At 37.2% G+C, this 11,437-nt stretch overlaps 1 protein-coding gene across 3 annotated transcripts in view; it reads left to right on the plus strand.

The window, feature by feature from the left end:
- Nucleotides 1-9,529, plus strand: part of RBM33 (RNA binding motif protein 33) — an 84,311-nt gene extending 74,782 nt beyond the window's left edge. For all 3 annotated transcript variants that reach the window (XM_063303375.1, XM_063303376.1, XM_063303377.1), the window contains exons 18-19: nt 5,770-5,858; nt 6,559-9,529. In XM_063303375.1, coding sequence (XP_063159445.1) covers nt 5,770-5,858; nt 6,559-6,607 — 138 coding nt within the window. In that variant the 3' untranslated portion in view covers nt 6,608-9,529. The remainder of the gene's footprint in view (nt 1-5,769; nt 5,859-6,558) is intronic.
- The last annotated feature ends 1,908 nt before the right edge of the window (nt 9,530-11,437 follow it).

The following is an 11,437-nucleotide window of genomic DNA, read 5'->3' on the forward strand; positions in this document are numbered from 1 at the left end:
TTAATAGTATAAATATTATCTCTGCATATGTTTATCAGATCAAAGTCCCATTTTCTGAAAAATTAGTATTTGATGGTGCATATCAGAATTTCCCAAGATTCTCAAGTGTTGGTTAAAAAACACCACCTGTAAGTTTAACCTATTCTAGAACTTACTTAAAAGTTTTTAAGCCTTTTAGAAAGCAGACATCTCTAATCTGGTACCTTGAAGTGCCTTGGACCACCTGTCCTACCATATCTAGCCAGCATGTTGGCTGATTATAGGAGTTGCAGTCCAGAGCATCTGGAGGGCAGGATGTTCTAGAGGTTGGGAAACTTGGCAAATCATTAGCTACTGCTGACACTGTAGAATGAGGCACACAAGTTAGAACAGGCATTGCCCCAAAATTAAAATATAGTGGAGGCCTTCCTTAACTATTTAAAGCAACTGTTCTATAAAAGTTCAGACTTGGATAGAATGGCCAGATTCTAAACCATGGCTTCTCCTTGCCCAGAGTAAGGAACATTAGCAATTTGGATGGTGTTGTGATAATGCGTGAAAACAGTTTTAAGCCCAGCATTATTGGATTGGCTATAGAATAAAACCATGTTTTTCTTAAGTTCTCCATTTCAAAGGAAGGCTGTGATTTTAGCTGCATGTCCCCAAAGAATTTTAATAGACTGTTGTCCTGAGAATCGATATAGTAGCTAAATAATAGCTTCTTCTTCTTTTTTTCCTCTCAATTGGCTATCACAGGAAGCGGAAGGCTAAAGCATTGGGAGTATATCCTGCAGTAGTTGAGAGAAAAGCGCCTAACTTGATTGTGAGAATCAGTTATTAGCAAGAGGGCTGAAGAAGGTTCAGGAGAGGGGAGACCACCAGTTGACAGAGGAGGAAGCGCTGCATGTCGCTGATGGGGAAGTTCCCCTCCCCTGCTCATTTGTCCTTCCTGTTGACTTAACTGGACCTCTAAGAATGCCATTCCTCTCAGGCAGTAGAGGACGTTCTTCGTGATTGGTGACTGTTCTGTGGGAAGTGCTAGTTCCATGTAAACACTTCTGTTCAGTGGAAATGGTTTCTGCGCTTGTAAAAAGGATTTGTTACTTAGTGTACCATTGCAAGTGTTGGTTTTACAATATATGCCACTAACCTGGTCAGATTTGATAACCAAGAAACAACCTAACAGATTTAAGAATACACCTGCTGGCAAACATGGAGCAGCAAGTGAGAAGGCGCTGATTTCTCGAAACTTTGCCGTACTTTCACTAGTAGCTGGGAGTTCAAAGTAGGACTCCCTATACAGTTGAGGTTGAATGGTATGTCTGCCTAGTTTTCAGTTCTTAAAAGTTAAACAGTGGTGACTGTAAAAATACAGAAGAATAAGAAATGGAAGATAATTACTGTTTAAAAATAAAAAATGTTCTTTATTATCACAGTATCAAGTTACAGAAGTCTTCAACTTTTTTTGAAACAAACTGCTAAACCAATTCCATTGAATTCTGTTAAAATTTATATAAGGAAAATTAGATAATCACTAGGCCGGAGCGGATAAACTAAAGTGACAGTTATTAAGAATTAGAAAACCGTTCAGTTAATTGGATTGTATGCAGTCATAAAATAACACTTTTCTGAAATCTCAAATGTATTCATCTGAAACCTCAATACATTAACAATAATACCTAAGAAGTTTAAGGTGAAGAATATTTTCATTCATACTCTTCTGCATTTAATTTGTATTTATGTACTTTAAATTAGGTTCTGAGTCAAATTAACAGATAGTCTCTTGTTTAGCAGTATTTTCCATGATTTTGATTCCCATGGACATACATGAACAATGATTTTGGGGTGAAAAATCATTGTTGATGCCTGAGTTCATAAACTAATTATCTACACTGTACAAATACTAAGGTAGAAACAGGACTTCTTGTTGGTGAAAAAAATAGCATGCAACTTAACTTTGGGAACCAATTGTCATGGCACCAATAATGGAAACTATTATAACTCTGGGCTATTTGACAAGTAGAGTCAAGTCCTCAGCCAACACCAGAAAAATCTATTAGAGCTATTTGTAAAGAACTCCAGGGATGATATTCTAATGTGTGCAGAAGTGCTGAGTATTGTTTGGACCTTCTGGAATATGAACTGATCAAAAATAGACATTCGTGTCATAATGAAGTGCCAGCTACCCTTTCATCAAGAGCTCATAGAAGTTTTATCAAATATAGTCTTTTAGACATGATGTAGCACAACAGATAGCTTAATTCTATAAATAGATCTTTTTGATTCCACAGTGTTGTCACAACTGAAGTTGCATATTACAATATAAGAAGTTTGTCAAAATGCACATTATGAACCACAGCGGCGTTTGAACAAAACATTCAACTGTAATTTGACTTAGGCTTGTATACTCCCCTCCCTTCTTCTTGGTTGGTCACTGAAGAGATGATTGAAAGCTTTTGCTTTTTTTTTTTTTTTTTTAACTAGCCACAGTTTTTCATTATAGAGCCAGTTTGGTCTAGTGGTTAAGGTGCTGGGCTAGAAACCAGGAGACTGAGAGTTCTAGTCCCGCCTTAGGCATGAAAGCTGGCTGGGTGACCTTGGGCCAGTCCCTCTCTCTCAGCCCAACTCACTTCACGGGGTTGCTGTTGTGGGGAAAATGGGAGACAAGAATATTAGGTACATTTGCGGCCTTATTTATAAAAATAATCAAGGCGGGATAGAAAATAATTAAATTTATTTATTTATTTTTATCCCGCCTTTATTATTTTTATAAGTAACTCAAGGCGGCGAACGTACCAAATACTCCTTCCTCGTCCTGTTCTCCCCACAACAACCACCCTGTGAAATATATATTCTTACTGTACAAACCAGGCTTGTCTGGGCAAGCCAACTTTAGACTGTAATTTACAATTCTGAACTTTGGGGATAAAAGTTAGAGTTAGAGCTAATTAAAAGTCCTAGTTATTCATGAGCAATGTTTGCTTTAAATCAGAAGCATACGCTTTTGATATTTTGGTGACCATCAAGGAGGAGAGAAGCAGAGCAGCCAGGCTCGTGTACGTACTAGTCATTATGATTAGCACTGCATCTGAATGGAGAAATTATTTTGTCTGTTTACATACAATTTTAGCACTTCTTTTAAAGATAGCAACTTTGACTGTACACATTAGCTGTTTTCAACTTCGAAACCACAGATGCACACAAACGCAACTAATTCGGTTTTAGTGGATTCACTGTTTGTCTTCCATCATTTGATAGTAGATTCTAATACGATTCCATTACATTCCCAAGAAACAAAAACTGTAGTGATAGTTCACAAATGTTCCAACGGATCACTCATCCATGAAGGAGTTGCATGCCATCTTGTGCCTTAATGATAAAAAATCTGCAGTTACCTGGATGAGTAGAATGTTTGCAACTAGTATTAGGACGGGACAGATACGTTTATGCTGAATGGTGTTATATTCAAGCCCACTGTTTGAAAAGTTAATGAAAGTTGAAGTTTCTTTAGCCTCATGTGCCTAATTATTTCTGAGAGTATATTCAATTTATGTGTAGTGATTAAGAGCATTATTTTTAAAAAGTTGTGCGCAGAATTGTTTTCAAGTACTGTAAATCCTGAGGAAAGGAAAACTTGAGGTAGTCCTTTTAAATAGAAAGATTTGTGTAATGTTTTCCTCCTGTTGTTTTATGAGCCAAAGTTTACTTTTTCAGTAAGTATGTAATAAAATCATTCTGTTTTGGCAACTTTTTTTTTCTATGTTGATCTTCATTAAAGATGGCTCTTTGAACAAGCACACTGAGGTTTTCTTCATGCTGCTGACTGCAGTGCTATAGTACTTTGACCGTTATCTATTATGGTCTGAGCATTCTCCTTTCTATATTCAGAGTAAGGAAATGATAGGGTAAACAGTTTGGGGTTCATTTAATACAGCCTTCCCCAATGTGATACCCTTCAGATGAACTGTGAATGCAGCTTCCAAGCCTGTGTGGCTGACTGTCAAATTTGGAAACTTGGAGAGCTACAGTTCCAATGATGCTGGAGGGTTAGGATCTGAGAAAGCTGATTTAGCAGGTGAATTTTTTTAAAAAGACACTCTGACTATCCCATCAGTGTTTACCAGGTTTTATTATGATACTGGACTGGATCATATTTATAAAAGTCTCACAGAAATCAGTAGTATGCAAGTCAGTCATCACTAGCAGAAATCCTGTTGGCTTCAGTGGGTTAAATCTAAATATAATTAAATCTGTATCCAACCCTTTGTATTCCTAGAAATGTTAACTAGGAAAGGAGGGTATTGAAATAATGGAATTCAGCATCTCATAAACTTAAAATGCTAACTGCTAAAGCAGACAGTTTTACAGTATTTGTGACAGTTTCTTTAACCTAGCTTATTTATTATAAACTAGAGATTATATGCACCGGAAAGTTACCAGATGAAAACAGAACTACACTTCACCATGCTTGCTGACAGAATTTGGCAACAGTATTTGATTCCTTTATTGAACAAAAGGATAGGTGACAGAATGACTGATTTAGAGGATTAATGATCAAGCTAGTTATGTTGCATCATAGGGGTGCCAACCAAAATCAATCCTCTATTTCTCTTTGACTCATTTTGGAGAATAAAAGGTTCCTTTTTCCTCCCCACTCATTGTTTATCTGAAGGAGATGAATAGTTATATTCTTTATATCTTTATAATTCATTTAAATTAGCCATTCACAGATTGTATTACACCTGGATTATTTTTCACTAAATCAGTTTAACTGAAATATTTAAGTTAAATGTAAGTGAAGTTAAAGATTTTGTACCACAGAATTTGAGGTATTGTACTACCACTTTCTTGGCATCTATGAAGAAAACAGTTCATTTGGGGGCCTGCAAAAGTATCCTAATTCTTGCATCCATCTATCATAAAACGTATAAATCCTTAGAATTAAATCCAAAGAGCGAGGGCATTGCTTCCAAGTTACCTTAACAAACTACTCTGGAATGTTGGACACCAACACTAATCTCTAGCATGTTCTGGGAAGCTATTGGCTGTGTGAATGTAAGAAGCCCAGTTCTCATATGCACAAGTTTAGAGGATTTTTAGACATTTCCTGCATCAAGAACATACAGAGGAGGAACAGCTATTGTTCAAATTATGAGTTTAGATTCAGTTGTCATCTTGAAAGAATGTGAGAATAATCTGCAGGTATTTCAACTTGGTTCTGTTAGGCCTTCTTTGAAGCTTTTCAGCCTTTTATCACATGTTCCTTTAAGACTTGGTCTTTTCCCCCACTGCCCCACTTGCTTTGTTTCCATTTTAACTTGTATAAGCATATGGAAAAACGAAACGTTTGAATCAGCTGCATCCAAGGGGAAGTGTCAAAAAGTCAAGGTGACACTTGCAGCAGCATCTTCAAAGCCCTCTTCAGTCCCCCCAGCCCCTTCCCCATGAGTTCTCTAATAAAAATACTGCCCCAGAATGAATTTTGATATTTTTAAAATACTTTTTGCAGATGAATTTGTAGTCGTCATTTAGGATGTGAGAATGTGATAAATACCTAGTTTTGCTGTTGATTTGTAATGAAAATACTGAGGGGTGGTGGAATTTCTCATAGTAGCTAAGTGAGTACATGGACATCAGATTCTGCATTCAGATGGATTGATTTGCGAGTTAAGTACTAGCTTGATGGCTTCCGTTTTAACTCATCTTTTTGCAAGAGCTGGTGAGAGTAAATTATTCCGAGCTCTGGTGTCTATAAAATGCATTTTTCTTTTCCTTTTTTGTCTTCTATAGAGTTTACAGATGTTGCCTCAACAACGAAAGGCCATTGCAAAATTTAAAGAGCCTGCTGATGCTTTAAAATTTCAACAGAAGTTTCACAGGTAAGTATCATGCATCGGTTTTCTCCTATATGAACTATTTTCGTCTTCCTCAGCATTTCTCAGTGTTAGATGTGTTGTATTACAAATCCCATTATCCCTAACCAACCTGCTGGAAAGGACAAAAGTTACAGCTCAACACAGCAATTGGGAAAACTGTGATTTTTTTTCCCCCAATCAATCCATTTTACAAAGACCTTTTATCTTCTTGCGATTGGAGAGCTGTTTAACGTAGACCTGATTCAGCTGTAGCGGTAGTTGATCAGACTGAAAGTAAGCCTTGTATCCCTGTGTTCGGTTCTTTGTTTCTCTGTGTCTCGGGACACCTTTTTTCAACACTGATATCTGTTGTTAAACTACAGCTGTCCATGGCATTGGGATCAACAGCTGTCCTTTTTTGTACACTGTACAAATCAGGAAATCAAACTGTGTTTTTGTATCACGATTTGTAAGCGGGATGTAAAGTGGATTCAAGTTCTGGAAGCTATAGTTCAACAAGACAATGCATCAGTGAAAAAGTTGGGTGCTTGGCTAAATAGACAGTGAAACAACCCAATTTTTTCATAGTTCGATAACCACTGGCTTATGAAACAGGGCTGTATCTGAACCAAGCCTATAGTTGTGGGAGAGCGTGTGACTAAACAAGTTCCTTAACGCATTTATACATCTGCCTTAAATCATGGTGCATTCATCTTTTTTCCAGGCACATGATAGATCTCTCCCATATCAACGTGGCACTGATAGTGGAGTGACCTACTGAGCTTAAGTTGTCTTAAAATAAAGCAGGTTATGGAGGAAGTCAGAAGGGCAGAATCTCCCCATCATTTCTGGTGCCAGTCTTGCAGACTCCTCCTGAAACTTCAAATTACTCTGTGACAACTGCGGACAGCAACCGCCTTGCTACAAATGGAAGTTGAATTTCAAGATTGAAAAAGATCTCTCCTGGCTTTCTTTTACTGTATTGAACATACAAAATTACAGATCTCATGTGTGAATAGTGTACATGGATGTTTTCAGGCGATAGATATACTGTGTGATCACAGTGACTTGGATCGAAAGAACATTGACTCTTGAAAAGATTTTTTTAATGTCTCTTCTTAGAAAAGAATATTTGATAATGGTTGCCCTTATCTTCCATGTGGGGTGTTGAAATCAGAATGCACCCATAATCTGTTGTTTGTAGCTAAGCATATAGATGCCTATAATATAGAATAAAAGTCGAGCTACGTAATTTGTTGATTTTTTTTGCCAAGAGACTCTGAAGCTGATTCTTGAAAGCTCTTATTCCTAGTAAGATGAATGTAGTTTGTTGTGCATAAAGTCCCACTCGGTATTCCCAGCATTCTTTCTTACCAACATTACAAAGAGTTGCACCTGTTTGATGTCCTTACTTAAGAAGGGTGCTCACGTTCATGCTCCAGAGTCTTGGAAAGACACGCCTTTTAGCCTTCTCTTGTGCTTTCTTGACAAGAAGTGCTTGAATGGCCAGGAATTAACTGGAGGCTGCTGGTGGTGAGAATGTTTACATATGCAGGTCCAGGAGATCCATTTTGGTTAGGCTTCTTGGGAAGTGAGTCACTGGTGTTGAGCTTCATATTTTTATTTATTTCTTTTCTGTGTAATAATTGGCAGTAATGCTTGATAATGGTAAGAGTCTGCCAAATCGTACTCTAGCACTGTTCCCACGCCACCAGGTGAATTATGAGGACATTTCCTCTCTGAGACGTGGGCTGTTTATAAGAATACGTGCAGACTTTAGGGAAGTTCTGTTTTTGTACTAAATAAGCTCTTTCCTCCAAAGAAAGGTGTTTGTTACACCGTTCCCTGCTTCCTCTGGTTAGTGAGAAGAGAGAATGTCTTTTACTACTCGTAGAAATCTATTCAGTGTTAATGTACTTGAGGCCAATAAACATGGAACAGATAAGGATGATAATCTAGACAGTGAGTTTGAGTCTATAGAAAAGTACTGGAGCAGGAAGGGAAATAAGAATGTTCTTTCAGGGCCGCAGGTTACGTGACATGGAGAAGTAGTGGTGTTCCTTTTCTAATTATTCAAAATCATATTCTGTAAAGAAGAAGGCTTTTAAAACTGTGTTCCCAATTAAAAAAGAAGATGTGGGAATTGGCAATAAGCAATTAAGATATATAAATGCATCACGCCTTTTAAAGGCAGGGCTTTTTTTCCCCCTCCACTGGTAATATCACATTGTAGCGTAGTGTAGGGTGTGAAGTACGTTAAAGACATTTTAATGAGTAGCTAGTAAAAACTGTCTTCATCCTTGCGGAGTATCCTACCTTGAATTTGACCGTGCCATAGAGGTGAGTGTTGCTGTCCTTCATTATTTATAGCTCTTGAGTTGTGTTTGTTAAGAAAACTGGGCTTTTAATATATCATGCAATTTAGGTTAGCTTTTCTCTGCTTAGTGTTGTTTTAAAAACTAAGGGGCCCTCAGGGTCGAAAGAGAGAGAATCTCGTACCTTTGCCCATCACAGGACATGTTAACAGTCTTTCCACAAAGCTGAGATTGCTATTTAGGACTTACATTTAAAATCGTATTTTAAAAAAAATAAACTCATGTCTTCACTGCACAGCTCAGGTACAGCTTGTCCATAATAGACAAGCCACGATACGCAGACAGTTCTGAGAACAGAGCAGGCTAAAACAGTGAATTCACTGCGCAGAATGTGGGCAGCTTTAATGTGGGCTCAGTCATTGGCACGGCTCCCTTGGTTTGGCAGGGTTCAACGCAACAGTGCTTGCCAGAAGAAGGGATTTTATAATGCCCTACCTCTACACCACATTTGAGGTCTGAGGAAATCTTTTTTTTCCCCCTTACATCAGCAGGTCTTTGATTAGATTGGATGAACCTCTAGCAGGCAGGGAATTTTGAGGGCTGGGAGGGTGCACGACTGCTTTAAGTTTTACAACCTCTGTATGTGGGAAATCTGCTTTGGTGTGGCCTTTAAAATAATGGTGTGGACTTTTGCATGATTTGTCTGAGGCCCATCTCTTACACCTGATGGCAAATGCCTAGCGGGTGTATAATATGCTCACCATTTTGATAGAGGGTATTCTCTGGGATATGGGAAAGAGGAAGAAGAAGACATGTGATTTTTTTTTTTCTCTCTCTCTCCATAGCAAGCAGAAGGAAACCTTGTAGTATGGGTGATAGGCACCAGACCTCTTGCTTGAATTGTCTTTAGATATTGTAATGCCTTGACTGGTTAATGCTAAATTAGAACTGAGTTTGGCGTGAACCTAGTAATTTTGGTTCCTAATTTTGAGGTGCCTTCCACAAAAGCAAATCACAGTAAAAATAGGAGACCCTGTTCTTTGCACAATGCTTCCTGACCCATCTCCACATCTTTTTGTAGAAGATCTGTTGCAACCATTATCTTGTTCTTTCTTTATCATGTGTTATTTTAAAGATGCAAAATGCAGGCATTGCATTTATTGTATTGTGTAAATATGAGACTTTTTAACAAAACGTAAATGAAGCTGTTCACATGCTAATAATTTAGTCACATGAAAGCTTATTTGGTGGGATGGGGAGGAAGGCAGTTGTGTTGTCTTACCAGAGTTGAATGGAAGTGGTTCCGTAAATGTTGCTGTTATTATTATTATTATTTTTGGTGTAACTCTTCTGCTTTTTATAAAGATGCCAGTAAGTCAATACATGTATCTTGACCTGTGTATTATTTGTTCTGGAACTTCAGAAACATACATTTGGTATAGATGTTAGCCAGTGACCACTGCGTGTGGAAACTTTTTTCTCTTATAGAGATAACTTCCATTTAATTTGGCAATATTTTCTAGGTCAGTTTAGTTTTTATACCCATGCCAATGAAAAAGTGTAGTCAAGTTATGTGTGATGCTAGAGTATTAATGATTTTATAGTTCAAAGTTGAATGGTCACTGTGGTGTTCATTAATTCATGTATTTTTTTTACATTCATTTTGAACAAGGTTGGATAATTTAATTTCATAAGAAATTAAAGATAATCTGCATAATGGCGTTTTTGTCCAGGCTAAAATGAGGGTGATTTTCTCTTGGTTCAGCTATCGTGAGAAGATTGCAGAAAATCTTCCCTATATAACTATTATGTTCTATACTTCTTCAAATTTTCAAAAGTTGTTTTGAAATGTTGGTTATAATAGAGAGATGTTCAGCAGAAGTCAAATTTATAATTATTAGAAATAAACATATTTCTAGTGCTAGGACCTTAAAACCTACAGAAATAGCTAGAGTGCATGGAGATGGATGTACCAACTATTTGTAGTTTGTATCAAACTAGATTGAACAGTTGAACCACCTATTGACCAAGTATTGGCCTTTAGATAGCAGCCTCTAGGTGCTAGTATCAATTATGTGGCAAGAGTATAGACCACTATTGAAGAGACCTAGCGTGAGTTATATATCGGTGAAGGCTTATATATATCAGATTAGGGTGAGTTGATCAGCTTTATGGGAAAATGCCATCATAAGATGACATTTCTCCTTCATTCTTCCATGGTTTCTTGTTCTTCTAAATATGGCCCAAATGGTGAAATTAAGGGATTGCTGTATTCCTTTTCAGTGACTGACTTTAAATGATACAGTGAATATTTCATTACCAAGAGGGCTCACACACTGAACATAGCAACCACAGAAGAAATGAAAAGGCAATGTTACCTTGTGATGACACTTTTCAACATAAGAATTGATACTAGAAACTCTTCATAGTTGATTCAAAGGAGTTTTGGCAGTTTAATGGCTCTTGATATTAATCTTGCAGAAACTTTTAGCTGACATCAGGAAATCAAATTAATACGCCATCTATGGGATACATCTTAGATGTTAGTTCACTTATTCTAAGTACTTATTTGATATATTCCTGTTTCAGTTCTCATGATTCTGTTCATGAACTACATAGCTTTACTTGGTGGTACTTCTTAGAAATTTTGGTGGGCGTTCCCTAGTATTAGGAAAACTAGTAAGATGTGTTTTCTTATCCATAACTTTTCAGGGTAGGCTATTAGTATCATAGGCATTATCCTTCCTTTAACTAGGCTGTCAGTCTAACATACTTATGGATGGGGAATGTTCTTGTTTGCTTTTTTCCTTTGATTGCCTGCTTATAAACTTTCTCACTGTCTTCTAAGCTTTATTTTGCAGCAGCCATTTTGGACAAAAGGAAGGGTTGGAGAATTCTTTTAACTGGCATCCAAGATGGTGCAATTGGCTTTAACGCCATACCATACCTCTGAGTTGCTAACTGGTTGAGGTGTATTTGCATTAAGGCCACCATTAAATAGCAAAGATCCATGCTATTTACCAAAACGATTTTAAATCCTAAGGATTTTTTGTAAGGTTATTTGTAACCTATTTTTTTAATCATATACATTTAATAACATTACTGATATGAGCCTTGGGCCCTAATGTACAGAACATTGATTCATATTGGATCTCATGTATGCCATCTTTTGGTATAAATCCGGTTGGGAAGGATCATTTTTTAATTGTGATATTCAGAGGATATGTTCCAGTTTCCATACTCCTCTTTGGTAGCACTGTCCCCTTTCATATTGTACAAGATCTTTGG

This window comes from Candoia aspera, chromosome 4 (assembly GCF_035149785.1).
Source record: "Candoia aspera isolate rCanAsp1 chromosome 4, rCanAsp1.hap2, whole genome shotgun sequence".
NCBI lineage: Eukaryota > Metazoa > Chordata > Lepidosauria > Squamata > Boidae > Candoia > Candoia aspera.